At 45.4% G+C, this 22,982-nt stretch overlaps 1 protein-coding gene across 2 annotated transcripts in view; it reads right to left on the bottom strand.

Annotated features, from left to right (window-relative positions):
- IL17RD (interleukin 17 receptor D) overlaps nucleotides 1-20,373 on the bottom strand; it is a 69,239-nt gene extending 48,866 nt beyond the window's left edge. Inside the window, exon 1 of one of the 2 annotated variants that reach the window (XM_072785775.1) lies at nucleotides 20,155-20,373. In XM_072785775.1, coding sequence (XP_072641876.1) covers nucleotides 20,155-20,280 — 126 coding nt within the window. In that variant the 5' untranslated portion in view covers nucleotides 20,281-20,373. The remainder of the gene's footprint in view (nucleotides 1-20,154) is intronic. The other variant, XM_072785774.1, reaches the window with a different exon arrangement.
- Between the last annotated feature and the right edge of the window lie 2,609 nt (nucleotides 20,374-22,982).

Genomic DNA, 22,982 nt, shown 5'->3' with positions numbered 1-22,982 from the left:
CTCCTCTCCTGCACATCAGAGGACATCAGTGCAAGCCTTCACCTTATCTTCTTAATGCACATCTCTGCTTTTGGGCAGCTCGGGTGGCTCAGTGGTTTAGCGCCGCCTTCAGTCCAGGGGGTGATCCTGGAGACCTGGGATCGAGTCCTGAATCGGGCTCCCTGCATGGAACCTGCTTCTCCCTCTGCCTGTGTCTCTGTCTCTCTCTCTCTGTGTGTGTGTGTGTCTCTCATGAATAAATAAATAAAATCTTTTAAAAAAAAAAGAGAAAAAAAAAAAAGCACATCTCTGCTTTTATCTTCTCTCTCTACCCACCCATATATTGCTAAGTCCAGATCCTCCGGTCTGTTGAGGGTAGCCCAGACTCACTTTTGTGGAGATAAAGAAGTTGCTTTTAGGAGCTCTTCCTGAAATGTTCTTAGGGTATCCAAGGGACCCTCATCTGGGACCCACTAAAGCAACACCACCTCAACCTGGGCAGGTGGCAATCACTCAGGAGGACAGCTCCTGAACTCCAAAGGAAACCAGGGGTGAGGAGCTAGGTTGTCTATGTGTCACAAATGCTAACCTCTTTAGTGTTCTTAATAAGACAGCCTGGTGCAAACGGGGGTACAAGGGAAACAACAACAACAAAGTTAATCTCTCAGCTCTGCAATTACTCACATGTAGATTATCTACCAAACAATTTCTTATCTCTGATCAATTTTTATCTGTGGCTGCCTTTCCCCTGCCCCCCCACCTCACCACCTAGTGCATACCGAATCCTCTCTTCCCCTGACAGGTGCTGACAGAGTGGTTCAGACCTCCAGGACTGTCAACACCCCAATGTAATTCAGAGCTCATGGGGAGTCTGAGGCAGTGCCTTTGTTTATGGATTCAGTGATTGATTAGGCCCTAAAAGCTCCTGGCCCAGAAGACTAAATGGATTGAAATCCATCATTAACAGTAGCGCAGTGTTAAAAAATAAGCGATACAAAGGGATCTCTGGCCATGTGAACAAACCGGACAAGTACACAGGAAATGCAGAGGACCAAAGCAGATGAATACCCCTGGGCACCTCTGATAAATCCCACAGGCAAACTGACAATGACCAGCAGAGGTGATGGGGCCCATTCTGTAAAAAAATAAAGTCATCTGTGTGTGAATTTTCTTTTTTTGGCTTGCCTCTCTTTTTTTTTAAGTTTTTATTTAAATTCCAGTAGTTGGGGCACCTGGGTATCTCAGTCAGTTAAGCATGTGCCTTGGGCTCAGGTCATGATCCCAGAGTCCACAGGGATTGGGCTCCCTGTTCAGCAGAGATTCTGCTTCTCCTTCTCTTTCTCCCCTTTATCAATCTTTAAAAAAAAGATTTTATTTATACCTTTATGTGAAAGAGAGTGAAAGAGCATGAGCATGGTGAGCAGCAAAGGGAGAGGGAGAAGCAAGCTCCCCACTGAGCAGAGAGCTCAACATGAGGCTGGATCCCAGGACCATGATCTGAGCTGAAGGCAGATGTTTAATCCACTGAGCCACCTAGGCGCCCCCATATTTTTTAAAAATAAATAAAATTTTGGTTAGTTAACACAGTTAATATTAGTTTCAGGTGTACAATATAGGGATTCAATACTTCATACAATGACTGGTGCTCATCACAATCAGTGCACTTCTATGTTGGAATATTTTAACAATTCAAAACCTATTTGGAGGACAAAGAGTTCATAGTATTAGAGAAAGATCTGCCAAAAATGGCCATAAGTTAGTATCTTTTCTCTAGAGAGATCAAAAATAGACACCCAGGTGTGCAAGAGGCAAGAGTCCAGGTGGAAACAAAAGTGACCAAACTCAGTAAGGAGATGGAATGGGTATGATAGAAAAATTACTCCCTCTGAGTTAAAAGTTCAAGTTATCTCAATAAAAGTAACTGTTAGGGTGCCTGGGTAGCTCAATGGTTGAGTGTCTGCCTTTGGCTCATGTCATGATCCCAGAGTCCCGGGATCAAGTCCTGCAGGGGAGCCTGCTTCTCCCTCTGCTATGTTTCTGCCTCTTTCTCTATGTCTCTCATGAATGAATAAATAAAATCTTTTAAAAAATAAAAATCATAAATAAAAATAATAAAAATAACTGTTAAATTCTTAAGAATTCTAGTCTGTCCTATTTTATAGATAAATAAACCGAGTGGGGTCACATGCCCTGTCCTAATCGCACTCAGCTGGCCTGGGATGCCTTCATCTGGCATGTCACACTGAGGTAAATGAGACAGTCTAACAGTGGCTTCACAAATCAGAATTTGTGAGAACTCCAATAAAACAGGATTAACTTATATTTATGAGGAAATGTGTGATCAATCCAAAATCGACCTTGGAAAATATATAAATGAAGAAAAGATTTACTAACCAAATTACTGATACATATAGAATTCCCACCATAATACTAAAATTCAACTATTTTCATAATATGCTATTAAGTCCAAAAGAGTCTATTAATATTCTTATTTTAAAGCCCTCATTCACTTAAACATCTTCCCTAATACTCTCTACTAAGCAACATCTCATCCATACCTCACTTTAAAACTATCAAACTAAAAAGCAGTAAAACTTACTCAGAAGGTAAATCATCAGGTAGAAATATTCATTCCTTCTCTAATAAATGCAGAATAAGACAAGTATAAGGTATAAACAAAATAATAAAGAATGAGAATTATAGGGACGCCTGGGTGGCTCAGTGGTTGAGCCTCTGCCTTTGGCTCAGGGTATATTCCTGGAGTTCTGGGATCGGGTCCCACGTCGGGCTCCCTGAATGGAGCCTGCTTCTCCCTCTGCCTAAGTCTCTTCCTCTCTCCTTCTGTGTCTCTCATGAATAAATAAATATTTTTTTAAAAAAGAATTAGAATTATAAATGTCAATATTTTCTAGAATATGGGAAAATGAATATGGGAATATTATTATCTGATAATAGATTACCACCAATGACTAAGCACTTGCTATGTGGCCAGTTGCAGAGCAAAATATTTTAAAGACAGTATCTTATTTAAGTCTCAAAATAATCCTGGGGAATAATCTCTTACTAATCCATTTTACAGATGAAGAAATTTGCCCAAGGTCATAATAAAGAAGAGCAAATGGCAGAGCTGGGATTTGAAAACCAAATTTTCCCTCTTCCCAAAACACAATTCTTCATCATTATACAGGGCAAGCTGGCAAACAAACACACAGTAAGACCTACAAAAGTTTGGCCATGGTAATTCCATTTCGGAGAATATATGCCAAGTAAGCAAATCAAAATGGCCAAAGAGGCAGGCTGGAAACCAATCCACATGAAGATGTCCAAGCAGCTTTATAACAGCAATATGTTGGAAACAGCCCAAATGTTTCATCAGTGGGGCTTCAGGGCCAAGAACAGGGGTGCACACAACATGAAAATATTACATGGCCAGTAAAAGTGTCATGTCTGCGAACTATGTCAATGTATGGAAATATCTTTAGAAAACAAATTTAACTAATTCAAAGAGATATATGCACCCAATATTTATAGCAGCATTATCAACAATAACCAAATCATGGAAACAGCCCAAATGTCCATCGACTAAAGGATAAAGAATATGTGATATATCTACAGAATGGAATATTACTCAGCCATTAAAAAGAATGAAATCCTACCATTTGCAAAGATATGGATGGAGCTAGAGTATATTATACTAATGGAAATAAGTTAGTCAGAGAGAGACAAAATACCATATGATTTCACTCATGTGGAATTTAAGAAAACATACATAGTGTGGGGGAGGCAAGTCAAAAAACAGATTATTAACTACAGAGAACAAACATGGTTACCAGAAGGGAGGTGGGTAGGGGATGGGGGAAATAGGTGATGGGGAATAAGGAATGCACTTAGGATGAGCACAGGGTGATCACTAAATTTGACACCTGAAACTAAAAACAAAAAAAAGAAAATTAAACCAAAAAAATAACCATAAAAAATAAATCCAGTGATTCCAACCCCGTAGCAACATGCACCTGTGTGTTCAAGTGTGGAAGAACCACATTTAGGGGATCCTTGGGTGGCTCGGCGGTTTAGCATCTGCCTTCGGCCCAGGGTGTGGTCCTGGAGTCCCAGGATCGAGTCCCACCCACATCGGGCTCCCTGCATAGAGCCTGTTTCTCCCTCAGCCTGTGTCTCTGCCTCTCTCTCTCCCTGTGGCTCTCATGAATAAATAAATAAAATGTTTAAAAATTAATTAATTAATTAATTATTTTTTTAAAAAAAGGAAGAACCACATTTAATGTTCATTTAGCACTCCCACCCCTTTCTTTTGCATTAGCTTTAAGTCACCAATTTGTAAAAGCAACACAAGGAAGCCCTGCTTTAAGATGTTATAATTCAGAATGTCCTTCTCTTCTGGATCCAAAGAAGTGAAGTTTTCATATAAAAATAAAGTAATAGCTCCACTAATTTCAAAGCCCCCCCCCCATTTTGGCACCTTTTTTATTGAAGTATAGTTGACACACTAGGCATTCCTATGTTTAAATCAGAGTAACAAAATCTCCTGAGTTACAAGCCCATATCTCATGAAATTTGTTAGCCATTTAGTAAATTTATTTAAGACCTAGTATGTCTACATATTGGAACATTCTTTCTGTCACCATTTGGTTTGCTCTACTACCACAAGGCCACTCTTCAGAATCTTACTCTTTTCTAACACGTTTGAAAACATTAACACTACTGAAGATAACATAAATCCAAAGGCCAAGGAGGAAGAAAGTTTAGGAGTGTCTGAACATAAGTCAATATGAAGGTTTACGCCCCAGATGCAGTTTTTATGGGGTCTCCTTGCCTGAAAAGGAGCAAGGCATGCCCACAATGGTTCATCACACTTTCTCACGGTTGGCGGGGGGAGGGTGGAGAGGGGTGGGCAGCACACCCCCAACCAGGTCCTAGACATTCCCTGACCCTGTCTTGCATGTGGCTCCCTTGGGCCCTCCAACAGCTTCATATATAACTGAGAGGTATAGGGTTATTAGGGTAACAGAGACACAACTAAAGACTACCCAAATTAACTGCTGCATCATTTAAGATGAACAAGGTTGGGAAGTCCTGGGAGGAACTGGGCCAGTCAGTGCTATCTGATCCGCACTGGAGAAAGAAAAGCAGATTCCTCTGTTCGGCAAGAGTGTCCTCTGCCTGGGCAGATCCCACATCAGTCTTCATTCCAAGGTGCCTTTTTCTCTGTCCTTACCAACCTACACATCCTGTCTACATTCCTGTTTTGCCCTATACTTGGATTGACTTACTAAAGTCCATCAAGCATAAAGAACCACTGGGCCCCCTGTGCACCTGGCACAGACCCAAAGCCCCCCAATATGGTCATGTCTGCATCTAAGGATAAGCTGTCCAACATGGCAGCCTTCAGCCATGTGTAGTTACCTAAACATAAAGTAATTTGCGTAAAATTTAAAATTCAGTTCCTCGGTTACACTAGCCACATTTCTGCCGATACAGGGAAGAACACGTCTATCATCACAGAAAGTTCTACTAGACAGCACTGAGCTGAAAGGTTTCAGCCCACCTGCCTCTGCAGTTTCAGGTGACATTCTCTCACAGCTGGAAAACTCTTCCCAGCTGTCACCAGGAACCATCTGTCACCTCATCGGACACTGAAGTGACAGCTCAGTTTCACCTGGGCAGCATGTTTTTTTTTAAGACACGGTAAAATGGATACTTCCATTAATTTACACTTATATCAATGTCTACCCTTGTGTATCCACCATCACAATCAGCATACAAATCAGTTCCATCCCATCACCCTCCAAAATTTCCTTGTACAGCTCCTTTGTAACAAACCCTGCATATATCCCCCAAAACCATTGATCTGGAAGCTTTCTAAAACAAAACAAAACACAAAACAAAACCTCAGATTCCTGGCCTTCCCCTGGAAATCTCACTTAAGCAGGTCTGGGAGGAGGCCTGGAATCTCTCCCTCTACCCCCACCCCGCCATGTTCCTCAGGTGACTCTAGGGAACTTCTGGGGTAAATGCCGAATCCTAGTTTAATTTAATTATCTGCAAAGCGCTCCCCTGTATCTCTCTTCCCACCTCCATTAGCTGCTCTGCTGCACATGGCAGATTTCCATCCCAGGCTGGGGGATCGGAAGGCAGGGCAGGCTCGGCTGCCGGGGGGCACAGGCAGGGTAAGAACTCTGTGACTCTGGTTTCTGGCAGAGAGAGGCCTCTTTGCATCACGTGGCCTGCCATCCTAATCCCTTCCTGGCTCTTTGTGCCATGGAATCCTCATCTGGCAAAAAGGAACCACATCAGAAATAACTGCCTACCTCCGAGGCTCTCTGGGAAGCAATGATTTTTTTTTTTTTTTTAATATAAGCAACATGGTGCTTTCTTTTTTTTTTTTTTTTTTTTAAGATTTTATTTATTTATTCATGAGAGACACAGAGAGAGAGAGATGCAGAGACATAGGCAGAAGGAGAAGCAGGCTCCATGGAGGGAGCCTGATGTGGGACTCGATCCTGGGACCCCGGGATCACACCCTGGGCCAAAGGCAGACGCTCAACCGCTGAGTCACCCAGGCTTCCTGCAATGATTTAGGTAATACAGAAGGCACTGAGCAGCCAGGACGAAAGGCACCCTGTCCTAGATACATCATCACCACACAGGGCCGCCTTCAGATTGGAATTCTCCTCACCCTGACTGTTTACCTGCCAGATGTGGGAAATCAGGACACAAAGTACAATAAAATTGCAACCAAAACAAAAAAAAAAAAAAATCAAAAATTTTTTCCTCCTAAACGCATGATCCCAAGGGCAAGGTACCAAATTCCATTTTTAAAGGGGAATTCGGAAGAGTCAACAACATCTTAAAAAACCTCCTCTGCTCAGAAAGTAAACAATTTACAAAGAGGGTCAACACTTGAGTTTAGCCATTCTCTCCAGCTTCTTCAATTCTACTGAGGATTCCTGGAAAACACTTTGAAAAGTTTCAGATGATCAAAGGAAAAGTATGGCCAACACAAGAAATACTATCATTTAACATCACGTGTTTATTTAGCCCCACCAAACCAAAGAGAGAAGACTGTTTGAAAGGGAGAGAATGCCTGCTTAATCAACTAAAAATGCATTCATTACTATGCTATTCACCGTGGCTTTCCTGAAATCAGACACTTTTGCCCCTAGACCATAAGATTGAAGCGATTTGAAATGAAAATATTTCCTGTCCACTGCTTGCCAGTTTCTAGCCCCAGAGTGATATAACAGATGACATCCAGTACAATAAATGCTTTTATTAACCATAAATTTGAGACTGCTTTAGGGATTTGAAGTGTTGGGTTTCATGCTGAAAAAATGTAATGTTATCCACAGACCATCAGTGAGTAACAAAAACAGAGGCACAGGTTATGCTACTTTGATCAAATTATGGCAAAAAAAAAAAAAATCGTCTTTTGCATTTAAAATAGTAGTTGCATTCAGGGCATATCTTCAAGGAGCACCACAATAGTTTAATCATGTCTTGGAGAGTTTAATGGAAATTCATCCTGAATGCAGATTAATAGAACCAACAGCTTCTGTTAAACAGAAAGGAAGTTGCAAAGTGTTATGAGGCTAAGTGAGCTGAGAAATTCAAATGCTAAAATGGGACCTCTAAATCAAGGTCTGTCAACCTCAACACTATTGACACTTTGGGCCAGATAAGTCTTTATTGGGGAAGGCCGGCTCACGCATTTCAGGGTGTTTAGCAGCATCCCTGGCCCCTACCCACAAAAAGCCAGTAGCAAAACCCCTTCCCAGTTGTGACAATGAAAAATGTCTCCAGGGAACCCCCAAATCACCCCCAATTGAGAACTACTGCTCTGAATCGAATTCTAGGCCTGCTAAGCAAATGCTGCCTGATTTCTCTTTATCCAAAGACCACATCAGGGCCGAAGGAGTCTCGCGGCGGCCTCAGCACTCAGCTCCAGGGCCTCCCTCTGCACAGAAATGGTGAGCCCCAAGTGATTTCTGAAAACCAAAAGCACTCTGCACCCCCTCTCCCACCGAAACCGACGGCGGCACAGCCATGGAAACAAGAACTCTCTCCCCTGTGACCAGGGCAAAGGAGCCTAAGCAAAGGCAACCCCCTCCTGAGGCACAGGCTGGCCGGGCCTTTGTGTCCAGCACATTCCAGCACAGGGGCCGCTGCGGGGCTGGGCGGCACCGCATCCCTGCCAGCCTCCAGACTGCTGCTTTCTGGCCTTTCACGGTCAGGCCAAGGAGGGGACCTGGGACCCGGTGCCAGAAAAGAAAATGAAAAGCAAAGGTGCACCTCTGCGGCCCATTCTCTGCGTGCTGAATGTCCCACTATTCCATCTCGGCATGACATTTCACGGCCAGCAGGGGAGGGGGCCGGCCGAGGGCGAACAAACGCCAACGCCAGCCGCACAGGCCCGCCCGCCCGGCCTCATGAATAAAAGAGGGAGGGTTCGTCTGGGCCGCCTTCCCGGACCCTGCAAGAATAACAACTGGACACTTTTTGACGTTTTAACTTACTTTGAAAAAATAACCAATATTAACTTTACACGTCTTTGACTTTACACGCCCTTACTCACCTCTGGGGTAAGGGCAAAGAAAAGAAAAGCCCCGTAATTAGACGGACGATAGCAATACAGGTTAAAGTAATGGAACTGTCTGCAGGGACTCTACTAAAATAATTTAGGCAACAGGCGATCACAGAACCAAAAGGCTGGAAACTGACTTCGAGGATATGTTTTGAGTGGAGTGGCCTTTACTGGAAATAAAGTTCAATGTTTTCTTAGCACAAAGGAAAGTCATGACTGAATTGTGGTGCGAGGATGCACTCAACCGTAAACCTGCCCCGGCCAAGCAGAGGTTGTAATAGGCACTCGTTCCTAGTCGCTGAGGGCGACACCTACAACTGTTTGCAACCAGCCCGTGTGAATAGCAAAAGCCTTCAACATTCTGAGACACCACAGTCCTAATTTTGAGAGCACAATTCATTTCAAATCATTTTTAAGAGAGGAGATCATATTACAGGATAGCACATGACGCCCCGTGCTTTGGATTCCCAGTAAAAAGGTAGCCTTAATGTAAAGCATCGCTTTTTTAGAAAAGACAACCTAAGACTCAGCTGGATTAAACCACTGGCAAGGTCTCCATGTGCAACAATTTCAAAGAAAAACCAATTTTGCTCATCGCTGAAACTGCATCCATATTTGTTACCTACTGATAATCTAATACGCAACGGCACAATATCACCTTTTAAGGGATCTGGCCAAAATATTTAACTTGATCCTAGTCGTGAGGAAACACTCAGAAATCTAACTTGTGGCACCGTCTACACCACAAGTGACCCTGACTCTTCAAACATGTATGTTATAAAAGACCAAAGAAAAAGGGCACCCCGGGTGGCTCAGCGGTTTAGCGCTGCCTTCAGCCCAGGGCCTGGGCCTGGAGACCCAGGATCGAGTCCCACCTCGGGCTCCCCGCAGGGAGCCTACTTCTCCCTCTGCCTCTCTCTCTCTCTCATGAATAAATAAATAAAATCTTAAAACAAAACAAAACAAAACAAAGAAATGGGTGGAAGAGCTGTCCTCAAGTAGAGGAGATGGAAGAGACATGATGTCTCTGTACAAGTGATCTATGTAAGAGTAATCCTTGTCTGAATCCTAGAATGTGATTCAGAAAGAAATCACGAAGGACTGTGAGACAGCTGACATACGTGTGGCAAGCAACTGGTAACTCTAGGCAAAGGGTAAATAGGTGTTCATTTTACTGTTTTTTCAATTTTTCTATAGGCTTAAAAATTTTCAGAATCCAAAATATGGGAGAGAAAGTACAGTAAAGAGAAGCCCAGATAGCAGTAACCGGCGGCCGCCTGCTGGGCTTGGCAAGAGTGGGGAGGAGGGTGCTCCGTAGCAAAAATTTCATCTTCCTAATTAGTTTCAGAAAATATATGTCCAAAATATGAATAATGGTTTTTAAAGGAAAATTACATAGTCTTTATATAACATAGATCTAAGATAAAAAATAAAATTTAAAAAAACATAATAATAGGACTTATTCACTTAACTGGGCAAGGGGAGGTGGAGATGTACACACAGCAGACATTTAAGACATTCATGTTTCTGCTTTTAAAACAGTCATAGGTCCTTTAAAAGCCACTTTATGCCTTTCCCTAAAACTCTTCTCCTGCAATTTATCATTCTCTTTCTCCTCATGTCAAAAAGCCTACTAATTTAAAAACTTTTTAGAACAGCTCTTTAAAACCCCCCTTCCGCCCAAAGTCTCCCCCCATTATCCACCCTCATCTTTCTTTAATGAGATAAAAGCAATAATTACACTAGTCTTGACCAACTCAAAAACTATGCACTTAAAAAAAAAAAAAGTGCGACCCTTTAAGTAAAAGGAAGAAAGCTCAGTAAATGGGAAATGTGCTCAAGTGAAAAGATGTGGGGGTAGAATTTCTGTCTCTTGAGGACTTCAAAACCCAGGGAGGAGAACAATGAGAGAGGCAGCATGTCCAGAGCAGCCTTATGAGGGATGGGGGGTGAATGTCACCTTGGGCGAGTCCAACACTGGGAACCCACGGCTCCACTGCCCTGAAGCAGCCTTTGGGCAGCACAACCAGATGTTACATTTTTCTCTGCTTAATTTTGGTAAAACTCCATGACCTCTTTCTCAAATTAAAAAGGCAATGCTATTTTTTTAAACCACAGGAGCTATCTTTAGTGAAGCCTTCTAAGGATTTCATTAATTCATAGCCAGCCAACCAGGACCTTTCCCACAGTCTCCCACAAAAAAGCCCGGGAAGTCACTGACTGCTTGGCTGGATCTGAATATGAGCAGAGGTAAGATCAGAAATATCTAGTTCCTCCCACAGGGAGGCAAGCCATGAAAATCAAAGCCAGGCAAAAACTCATTACCACAGCTGGCCAGCAAACCCACAGCCCTGGAAAGAAGGCAAAGAGCATCTTTGATTCTGGATGGACCGTCTAGTGACTTCAGAAAATAAAATGTGTTCACAACCAGAAGGGATGAAACAAAATGAGACCCGTACCTCTGTTAAAAAGACAAAGTTTTCATACCAGCTGGCAGCTGCTGCTAGGGAATGGGAATTATTTCATAAAGTCCAAAAACCAGGATGCTTGGTTAGCACTGGACAGTAACTTTTTTACATTTTTTTTATCCACAGTGCAAACTGTACAGCCCAAACATCCCCTCTTGAAGCAACACTTTACAAAGTATAGGGACAGAGTTCCCTGGATCTTGGAATTCTTCCTCCATGTCTATGTCTCTGGTATTGATCTCCATCCATTACCAGCCCAATCACCACCTCAGTCATCCCCTGGAACATCCTGCAGCCCAGCAGTGACCAAGGTGGACACTTGGTGCCAGTAATCTATGATGTGAATAGCTGGAGCATATTTTATGCTAACTCTGAGCACCTAATGCCACATGATGCACTAATGCTGTGAAAACATAAGAAAACCTAGAAGTTCAGAGGATATCTATAGGACTACTGCTCGTCTTCCATGTCACCTCAGCACCTCACCACCTGAGATCATCTGCATGTGCCACCATCATTCTCATCACCAACTATAATTTCCTGCAGAGCACTTGGTCATTCAAGGAACATGCAGGGAATAACCTACAATATGCCCGCTCCAGATTTCCTGATGTGGCAGAGAGCAAAACAGATACAGGCTCTGCTCTCATGCAGTTGACACAACAGTGGAGGAGACAGACAAGAAAACACCATGTGTGTCTCATGGTGAAAAGTTCTGTGGAGAAAAACAAAGTGAGGAAAAGAGGGCAGGTTGCTATTTCAAATAGGGTGGTCACATCACTATTCTGTTGTCCTTGTTATTTCCATGCTACAATCTAAGCTCCAGAAATCGGGCCCAGCACATAGAAAGCTCCGAACACTCAGTGAATGAAGAAATGGCCACTGAGGGTTACTCTTATTAAACCATTCATCCGCTGGAGAAACCTGTCAAGCCTCATGGTTCCTGACAGGTGCACACGGGCAAAACTCATGGCACCCTGTAATCCAGTCCCAACCTACATCCTCAGCCTTCCTGTCCTCACCCTGTCAAATGAACTACCCTCCCCCAACTTACCACGTCTTTCTTTCTGCCACACATTTCTTTCAAAGGATCCCCCACCTCCTGGTTCCATTTGCAGGGGGGTGGGGGGGGTGCCTTCTTTGGCCATCCATTCCCTTCTTCTAAGCCCCTCTGAACCATCCAAATTAAGTTTCTTCTTCATGAACAAGTCAAGTTTCTGCTGCTTCTTCAACGCATAACTGCAAAAGGCTGGATGCATTCTCACTAGATCTGGAGTCATGATGGGATGAGTCTGACGTTACTAAATGTAGGGTTTTCTGGCACAGGTGAAATTCACATGGGGAGACTGGGGAAGGGGGAGCAAGATGTGGAGAAGCCTCACAGACAAAGGTGAGCCTCCTCCAAAGCAGAGGAAACTAAGGCAGACAAAGAAGCCAAAATTACTGGGAACCACAGGGGACATGGGCTAATAAAAAGCCAGATTTCCAAAGATGTCAAACAGTGCCACAGCCACTGACACATCGTTACCCTGATTCTCACACTGGCAACTGCATAGGTGGACTGTTCTAGGATGAGGAGCAGCAGGAACTGTGGTTCATGTTTTCTGGAAGGAGTGGGGAGGTAGAGAGAGGACAGAGTTCCCTGTACCTTGGAATCCTTTCTGCATGTCCATGTCTCTGAGCCCCTATCCCTTTTTCTTACAGCCTCAGCTGGGTGGGGAGCCAGATGGTCCTACCATCTTTGTCTTTTCCCTGCAAAATCTAAGTAACTACAGAACCACACCAAGACTTGACACAGTGTAGCTGCTCAAAAAAAACATGTCTTACCTCTTCACTCCAGATTAGTCTTCTTGAACTTCAGATATTAAGCAGTTAAATAAATCCTAACCATGTGAGTGCCCATGCCCCACCCAGAGCCAATGTGCCCACTCCAGAGAAAGGCAGTGATAAACTGTCACTCAGCAGAGCCCACACTTGCTAGGGCTGACTGCTCATGCATTGGTCTGGATTACATTGCATTTTCCTCTGGTAAAAGGGGGGGGGGTAATTTCAGGAGAGAAGAAACCAGAAATCACCTGGACAAAATAGAATCACGGAGAAAGGGTTTTTAAACCATATGGCCTATCTCAGGAAAATGCACTTCTTCATTCCAAGGAAACCCTCCCTCTATCCCCATCTCAGACCAGAAGTCTGGGGCCATAGCCAGCATTTTCTAAAGGGTTACCATTCAATGGGGGCTGGGTTGAAGGTGGGGGGGGGGGGGTCATTCTACAAAACTGACAAAACAGAACACTTGGAAAAACTCCTAGTTTTTAAGGAAATAAAGTACTTTTCAAATCTAAAAAGGTTATATTTAAAGTCTAATCCCCTATGATTTCAGAAGGATTCATCTAAAGCATTCATTTAATGTGTAAAATCTAAATATCCATTGGAACACTTAATAAATGCTATCAATTTCCATTCCCTTTCAAAGTTGCTGCTTCAGTTTTATAGGATATTTCTGATACATTCAAGCAAACTTCCCTACAATGTAGTAATTTTAATGAAAAAGCCTCATGATTAATGTTCAGGTTTGGAATGAGGAACACACAATAAAATTATAATTTATTAAATTTCCAATAATACTTGCCATCTACTGCCCTTTCAACTCTTTAAGGTACCAGCCTTATGCAAATAAGACATTTTAGCACTAGAAACAAATGCTTCTTAAACGCGCAGTTTTTTTTAATGGAGGTAGTTTCCATTCATGCTATTAAATCAGACAATTTATAGGCCAACTTCCGTTTTAGAAGAGAATTACATGTGTGTTCACATCACATCTTTATTTTGTCATCCACTCAGTGATTTGTTGAGGACAGCTGGTACCTATTAAGTCCCCCCTTTAAATGTTGTAGCCTTAATTAGCTACATCCACCTTCCCCCAACATTTTCAAACAAGGAACCAAAGAAAAGGGAAGCCGTTTTTATCACAGATGCTTTGAACAATGGAGTTGTAAATGTTAAAATAATAGTCTCCATTAGAAACCAGGTAGTCATTCCTTTTTTAGGTCCCATCACAAAAACACGGTACAGACAGGGCTTAAATGTTTGGTGTTTGTTACTTAGGCAATTTTTAGTTTCACGCCTGGTGTTATTAAACTTTCCCAAGATACTGCTTGGGAAACAGTGAGGAACAGCCTCCCCAGAGATACTCTTGGCATTATTTAGGCTACAAACTCATTACTTGGGACTTCTGAGCTCATGAAACCAGCACCAGCAGAGAGTCTGCAAATAGAGCATAAGCATGGTATGGTTTTCTATGAACAGGCACCATGCTCTTCCCAGATAATAAAGACTTTCCAACTTAACAGTGAGAAATCCACTTATTGTACGACTTTAACTTGCCACATGTAAATATAACACACTAATTTGGTTACAATGTAGATTTCCTGTCTTAAAAAAAAAAAAGTACCCTATGATGCACTGGCGCTTCAAGTGTGAATTACATCAACAAGCGAAATTTTGAGCAAGATAAGGAGCCACCTCTAGGATTTCCCCTTAGATTTGGTTTCTTAGAGATTTGTCCCAGCTTTTAATCTGCAGTAAGACTATCTGTTTCAATAGGATGTGCTCATTCCTGGGCTTGTGTCTTTTCAATCAGCCAGTGGCCCTGCCGGGTTTAGAGTGGCAGAGAGGAAGTGGCCTGTGGTTAAACAGAGGAAATTCCAAGGCATTTTAATAGAGCAAATAGTCTCTTTACTTCCCACAGGGAAGAGCTTCAAAGGCCCCGGGCCCTGGAGGAGACAATGTGTTGTGGGGCCATCAGTCACCTAATCGTGTGTCAGGACCATTCAGAATGTCCCAGCAGCCAAGACAAACACTGCCCAGGAGGACATTGCCTCCCACTGGACGAGCAAGTCAGGCTGCTGGGAGTTGGGGCCTCTGGCCCCAGCACAGACAGGCCCCCAGAGCTTGCTGAGGACAGGAGACCTCCAAATTTGGGGGAGATGTGAAACAGACAGGGTCTCCACTGCCAGGGTAAAATTCAGGAGAAAAGTCTCCTCCAAGGGTACTGCCCCTCACCCCAACCTGTCAAGCTTCTAGGGATACTGGAGCCCCCTCCCTCAGCCTATACTCTTACAAATGGGGGGGGGGGGTGCAAGCTTTCAGAAGCCTAAAAGCCCATCTATCAGAGGCAGACACAAGGGGCAATGAGAAACGAAAAGATACAATTAATTGCTGATGGGGTGGCCCCAGCAGCAGCAGACATCTGCTGGGCATGGTATGTGAAAAGCTCCGGGACCGATGAGGGGAAAAGAGGGTCTAAAAGCTTAAACACACACACACACATTTTAGGCCAAATGAAGCATGAAAAATAACTTAAAATGAAGACTTACAAAAGCATTAGCAGTTCTTTCCTTTGTAGGGACTCTGTAAGGTTTGAACTGCAGAGAATATGATTTGGATGCTACTCTCCTCTTTCCTGAGACTGTTTTCCAGACAAGCCCAGCTGTTCTGGGGAGGAACCCATGGAAGCGTCAGGGTCGCCTTCACTCCCGGCCTCCTCTTCAACCCCAGGCTAAAGGCATCCACCCAAACCAGGATGCCCTGCCCAGCTGGCTCTCCGGGATCCCTTCAGCCAGCCTGACCCCTTTCACTGGTCAGGGCTCTGACAAAGTCTCCACTTCCTCTGTAAGTCCAGGAAAATAATTTAAAGTCAAACTCTGATTTTAAATGTTTAGAATGTGGCTTCTCCCCACTTCTCTGGCCTGGGGAAGTCCTGTCTCCTAAAGCAATGGCTCTCATCATTGAGAGAGCATCAGAGGAATTTGTTAAAATGCCAATTCCTGAACCCCCATCGCACTCCCATTCTGGTCGCATTAGCCTTGAATCTGCATTTTAACAAGCTCCCAAGGCAATCCTGATACTGGAAGCCCTAGACTTTGAGAAATTGTGTTCAGCGGGAAAGGGGAAAGGGTCCACAGCCGGTACTTACTTGCCGGTCTCATTCACCCAGCTGTATCCCCTTGTTAATACAACTAGCACAATGCCCCAGGCACTGCAGGGGCTGGGGGGGTGGGGGAGGTTCGGTGGGATGGATGGGGGAGGGGAGAGAAGGGAGGGCTGTTCAAGAGCGATGGACCCTGGCCAAGAGGATTCCCAATTAACATGGTAAAACAGGCTGCAGGAAAGCATCGCAGTTCTTATAAAAATGTCTCTCTGAAAAATGTGTCAACCAGGGCTGAGTCATTTTTTAACCAAGAATTCTATAAGAGACACAAGAGCATGTATAACATGGAAGACATGGCCACAAGACAGGCAGACCAGATGCAGGCTAGGGAGCCATGAGCTGCAAGTGAATGAAAACGCATCCAATTCAGAATCAAATAAACATGCCTGGGCCCACAGCCAAGGAGAGTTCTTGGATTGGACTTTTATCAGGACCTAAATTCTAACCAGCTGGAACTTCTTCTTTTCCAAGTACCACCCTATTCCTTCCTACCTTTTGAGATGAAGTATTTGCCTTAAATGGGAAACTTGCACTTCATTGTAAAGACGATGCCAGCATTCTGGCTTCCTGAATTCCTGGAGGAGCAGGCTTTTTGCAGGGTAGACATTTGTTTCAGAGATAAAAGACTAAAGAAGATGTACCCCATTTAGATAGGAAGGCATTTTTGTTCCCTCTGCAGGAAACTGTCACTAAATAAAAACCTGTGGGAGCCGATGCCTAATTCTTTGTTCCATCGATGTTTTTCAAACAACTAGCAAGGCAAGAGGGGGAAAAAAAAAAAAAAAAACCTCAGCACAACTGATTGATATAAAGTTACCCAACATAAAACCATTCCACCATCAAGAAGCAAAAGTTAAGACCCAGTGTGAGGACCGGTTTTAGAAATTGTTACTGCTAAAAAAACAAAAAAAAAACAAAAAACAAAAAGAAATTGTTACTGCTTTGGGAAAATTGTATTTATTACTCCAAGAGCAACTTTACCTGGCAAGGGCCCTAAGAGATTTTTTTTTTTAAGTAGTTGAGGAAGTGTGCCCACAACTCATTTCTAAAACACTGAGCTGTGTTCAAGATGGTATCAGCCCCTTAATTGCCCCACTAATAATAGGAAGGTTGTGAAATCTGACCACTTAAACCAGGCCAGCTCCTAAGAGAGCCTCCCCAAAGGGTGTGTTAGAAATGCTGCTGAAGGTTAGCTGGCTGCAGTCACCTTGCGAGTCCTGGGAAAATACACACTGCTGCAAGGGCAAGAGTTTCTGGAACAAACGCTCCCTGGAGATCAAGGGGGTCATTGGCTCAGTTCCTCTGCAGCACCCAGATCCCACACCCTGTTGTCCTCCTGTCAGGTTCCATGTGACCTTAGACCCACAGGAAGCTGTCTCCTGTTTGATTCACACATATTGACCCTTCTTTTTATGCCTGCATGGCCCCAACTAGACTGTAAGCAACCTTAGAACACAGACCAACATCTATGAGCTGAATACCCATCATCTGGTAGGGGACTCTGACATGAATCAAATGCCCAAATCATTGTACACCAGTGTTCACTGGCCAGTCCTCTGACAGAACTTTTGGAAGAACATATGTAGGGAGATGGGAGCAGGGAAGGCTTCCTGCAAGAAGTGCTGCTGGAGCAGAGAAGGGAGGCTGAGGTGTAAAGAGAAGGAATGAAGACAGAACAGCATGTGCAAAAGCCTGCTGTGTAGAGGACACTGGAACTCAGTGATCTCATCTCTCCACCCACTTCCTAAAAATCATCACTTAATACAGGATTTAGCAGGAAGGCTGCAGGGTCTAATTGGGCTCAGCCAAGAATTACAGGGTTCCAGGCTCAGAGGCCACCAAGACGAGGTTAAGTGCCTGGCTAAAGAAACCTGTCCTAGACACAGATGTGAACAAATATTGACAATGTAGTCTGGTGAGAACTAAGTGCAAGGACCTGGTTGAGAAGGCAAAGAGAATGACATTCAGGGAGGGCTTCCCGGAAGGTGGTATCACCCAAGCTGAGGCTTAGGACAAGCAGAAGGTGCTCACGGGGAGGAAAAGGCATCCTAGGAGCAGAGAAAACATGCCTCAACAGCACAAAGGGCCCAAAAGTTAGGGAGCAGGCTGGAAAGGTGGGTATGCAAAGCAGATGGGCAGGAGGGGTTGAGGAGAGCTGGTGGCTCCATCATATGCACTAAAAGGCAAGTCCAGGAAAGAAGGAGTCATGTATTGGGTTGAGAAGAATGTGGAATCTGGGAGGGGGCTTCCATACTCATTCAAGAAGGGATGAAAATGACCCAAGGAGAGAATTAGTGGGACCAAAGTAAAAGCTGTTTAGAAGGTCACCCCCAATTAAGAGTTGTGGTGGGAGAAAGGTCAGCCTGAGTGTGAGGCTCCTGGGGCAGAGGCCACCATTAATTTGGGGCAGGGGTGCAGTTAGAGGAAATGAACACATACTCATAGGCATAGGGAACAAAACCACCACCTTGGCTCCTTTGGGTCACTATTATACCCAAACCATTAAAACTTCACAAGCTTTGTACACAGATGCATGAAGCCACCTAGACAACTGCAGAAAAATAGCAATTTGGACTGACCCACCTATGCTGTCAGATGAAAACTCAGAATGAAATGCATGTAATGCTCTCACAGTTACTCAAAAGCTGAAATATCCATTTAGATCCAAAAAGTTTAGCAGGATTAATAAGTCAATATGAGATAGCCTTAAGGAAAACTTCTTGATCTAAAAATTGGGGAAAACTTGCTATCTTAAAAATTAATAGTTATTTTACTAAATAAGACAAAGTAAGAAAATATGATGTTTTACTCAAACAGGAAGGTTATATGCACTATGGGGTTGGTGGGAGGGTGTGTTATGGCTATCAAGTTTGAAGACATCCCAGCTGCCTGACTCATACCTGGTCTTCTGCACTGTGCTTCTCTGAATGTGGGACAAGGTAGCGGGAAGCACTAGCCTGAGACTCTAAGAAAGTACTAGGTCCTAGGCCTTGACTGCACTGAGGCCATGCAGAATATCCCAGGTGTGTCAGAGTTGTTCTAAGTAAATGACCCATCTCTCAGCGCAACAGTACTGGGATAATTAGGAAGTCCCCTTTTAATTCCCATTTTCCAGGTGAAGAAACCAGAGCCCAGAAGAGCCAAGGTCATGTCCGTGGCTGCCTGAGTGCAAAGCCCACATCCTCTCCACAAGTCTAAGGAGCTTGAGTAACCTGACGCCTGGCTGCCCTGAGTTGGGTAGGAGATGTGAGGCAGACAGATGTAGTGTGGGTTCCAAGCCCAGGAACCCTGGTGGGGACCGGTGGGAACCGGGGACAGCAGCATCCCCGCGCACATCGCTCCCTGCCCAACTCCCCACCACCCGGACAGCGTCGAAGTGCTCCGTTACAGCAAGAAAACTACATCTGCGCCTCTCCAGTCTCCTCGGGGGCACCTGACCGAGGCGACAAACTCATGCCTTCCTTTGGCCTAGAAAAATATCCGCAAGTCAAGCTGGGGCCGGGGAGAGGGGGTGTAGGTCATCCGTGAGACCATTCCCTAGACGAAGGGCTGAACGGGGAGCAAAGTTTTCCAGCAAGGCAGGAGTCGGAGGTGGGGTGAAAGTGGGGTAAGACGGCCCAGCCCAGAAGGAACAATGCGGCCACGAGAGGGGGCGCATCCCTCCCCAGCGCTCCAGGTCCCCTCTCTGGCAGTCCCGGGCCTCTACAGAGTTCTGGACCCGAGGTAGGGGAAGAACCCGCCCCCCACACACACTCCTGCTCCAAAGCGCCCCCAGGCCCGACAGTTCCGAGCATCCCAGCCCCGGGGTGAAGGAGGTACGCGTCCGGGAACAAAGGGTGGGGCGCCCTTCTCTCGCCCGCCCTCCGGGAGCCAGACCCCGGCCAGGGGCCGCGCCTCATTAACAACACAAAGCCGGGGGTCGGGCGGCCCCTTTCATCCCGGCGGGGGCGTCGGACGCGCGCCCCGGGAGGGAGGAAGAAGGGCGAGGGCAGCGGGGATCCCAGCCCCGCCGCTGACTCGGCGCAGGGCAGCACGTCGGCACCGGCTCGGGTGCCCGCGAGCACCTGTGCGCACCGCGCCCGCCACGCTTCGGGGGATGGCGAGAAGTTTCTCCTTACCCTCCAGCCGCAGGTGTCGGCGCCCCGCGCTCTGCTGGAGCCGCCCGCGGCCACGGCCAGCTGCGAACCGTTGAGGCAGGCGTTGACCGTGAAGAAGACGGAGCAGAGCTGCAGCCACGGGGCCATGGCCGTGCGCGCGCCCAGCCCTACCCTGACTCCGCACCCCGGCTGCCTGCCTCTGGCCAGCCCCAAGTGGGCGGTGGCGCCCGCGGCCGCCGCGGAGCTGGCCGCACCACGGAGCATGCGCCGCCGGCCCGCGCCCTGCCCCTTCTCCCCGGGCCCCGCCCCCAACCCGACTCCCGCGGCCTGGCCCCGCCCCGCCCCGCCCCGCCCTGCAGCCGCCCCCACCCCCATGGCCACACCCCGAGTTTCCACTGAGAGGCCCCAGCCGCGGTTTTTGCCCCCCTCACCTGACATTTATCCAAGTGATGCCTGCTGCCCGCAAAAACTCGGGAAAACACAAAGAATATAATGATAATGGTTCTAATAATATTTTAATCAACATCTACTATTGGCCAGGCCTCTTCTTGAATCCTCCCAATTGCACAGGGAGGATGACCCTAACAGAAAAGTTAGGGTAATGTAGTGGTTAGTAAAATCCTCGCTGAGACCTCAAACAAATGACTTGCCCTCTCCACATTACTGTCCCTGCTCCCTGTAAACTGGAATAACAAACGTATGCAAGTTTGGGAAGGATTCTACTAGTTAGCACATAGCAAGTGCTCAATAAATGGTACATTTTTATCATTAACCAACTTCGCATAAGGTCACACAGCTGGTACCTACTGAAATTCAAATCCAGATCTGACAAAAACAATACTCTTAACCACTAACACTTGTCAACCTTACCATTGTGAAATGGGTAGGAAGCTGGGGCTCAGAAAGTGGAATAGCCAAGGTCATATGACTTTACCACGAGCCCCTTCCCACTTTGACTTGTATCTGTGCACCTGGTCCCACCACTTCACTGTCCTTGGCCCCACTCCTCATCTGTGCTACCACCTCCTCCCCCACAACAGCTGTATTTCCTCCTTCCTCTTTTGTCCTAATATATGATGCATTTCTCCACTTGAATCAAGAGTGATCTCCAGAAAGGTAAATCAAGTCACGGACTTCTGATTAAAAATCCTCTGCGGTGGCATTTATTCAATGGCCACTTATAATCAAATCCATCCCGGCCTCCCCTCCTCCCACATTACCTCTTCCCACTCTGCCTCCACTACCTGGCTCCAGCTGTGTGAAACTGCCCGCTCAACTGCATCTTGGTCTTCTTGTTTCCAACCTTGGAGATTCTCATCTCTGTCTGTCCAACAAGATGTCCTCTACATGACTATCTCCTTCTAGGGTCCAGAATCCCCTCCTTCTCCTTGCTGGTCAGGCCTAAGTGTGGTAACAGTTCAGTGGCTGCTAACACTGGGTTCTTATACTTTCCCTCATGACTCCACACACCCTGCCCTTACCTTGTTCTTAAACTCTCTGAGGAGGTGAAATGGACCCAGTTTTGCCTGCTGCTCCCATGGGGAATGAAGACTTCTCAGTAAAGCTAGCAGAAGTCCTGGGGACTGGTTCTGATGAGACCACTTTGGAACCAGGGAGCAGAGCCAGCTTCACTTGAATCTCAGAGGTTGGAGGTGGAAAACAATGGTTGTCCAAAGAAAAATGCAATGTTCCAGAGAAAGTGAGTATCGTTCCTGGGTTCACCAAACAACAGTGTCTACTACAAGACCCAGGTGCTGAGATGTCCTGTCCTTGTGCACCATGGGACAGAAATGTTTTGTTTTTCATCTTACTGCCAGGATACTCAGGAATTCAGCCAGACACAGTGAGGACAAGCAGCACAACTTCTTTGGTCACCCAGAAGAACCAGGATCCACAGAAAGTTGGAACGGCCCTCTCTGAATAGACCTCTCATGTTGCCCCTCTGGGGGAGCTGTTTGTTCAGTGTTTTGCTCCTTTCCAGGCCTCTACCAACCTCCCTGACACTCTTGGTCCTCTTCTCTATGTCATTCCCAACTCCCATAGCAGGAGATCTGAGGGGTTTGGACATGAATATCAGCGGTGCCAGGGGCTGAGACAAGGCCAGGACCACACGGTGTTGATGAAACACCATGTAAATCATGAGACTGCCTGCCCCTTAAGTTCCTTCATCTACATGACATTTCAGCCTAAATATGCTTTGCAATCTCTTAACCAATCATATGCTGAGGGACTTCTCTCATAATCAGTGATTTAAAAATATCCTCACACATTTATCTTGATGTATCCACTCAGCTATTTTCTTAAGATATATTCCTGGAATCAGAATTGCTGGCTTATACATATTTAAAATTGCCAAACTGCTCAATATCTACTGCAATCTTTAGATAGATAGATACATGATAGATAGATAGATGATAGATAGATAGATAGATAGATAGATAGATAGATAGAGAGATTTTTAAGTAGGCTCCACACCCAACAAGGAGGTTGAACTCACAACCCTGAGATCAAGAGTCACATACTCCACCAACTGAGCCAGCCAGGCACCCCTCTACTGCAATCTTAATTGGCTTTTCTGGTTAATACTGACATGAACGTGGCCCATGTTCCCATGTATTTAGTGGCTATTTGCCTTTCTTCTTTGTTCCAGTTCCAGGCGAGACTCGGAAAAGGAACAGTACTTAGGATATATGACCAAGGGAAAAACTTAAGTAGGACACTGGGGAGAGGATTTCTCCTTGGGTTTAACTCACATCACCATATGACTGAGGATCAGGGAAGACGGAGCAACACTCCTTTTCCCTTTCCAGTTTCCATACCCACCCACAGCTCACTGCCCAACCCGGCAA

This window comes from Canis lupus, chromosome 19, assembly GCF_048164855.1.
Source record: "Canis lupus baileyi chromosome 19, mCanLup2.hap1, whole genome shotgun sequence".
Classification (NCBI taxonomy): domain Eukaryota; kingdom Metazoa; phylum Chordata; class Mammalia; order Carnivora; family Canidae; genus Canis; species Canis lupus.
The sequence above is the reverse complement of the archived record's forward strand: the minus strand, read 5'-3'. Positions and strand labels throughout refer to the sequence as shown.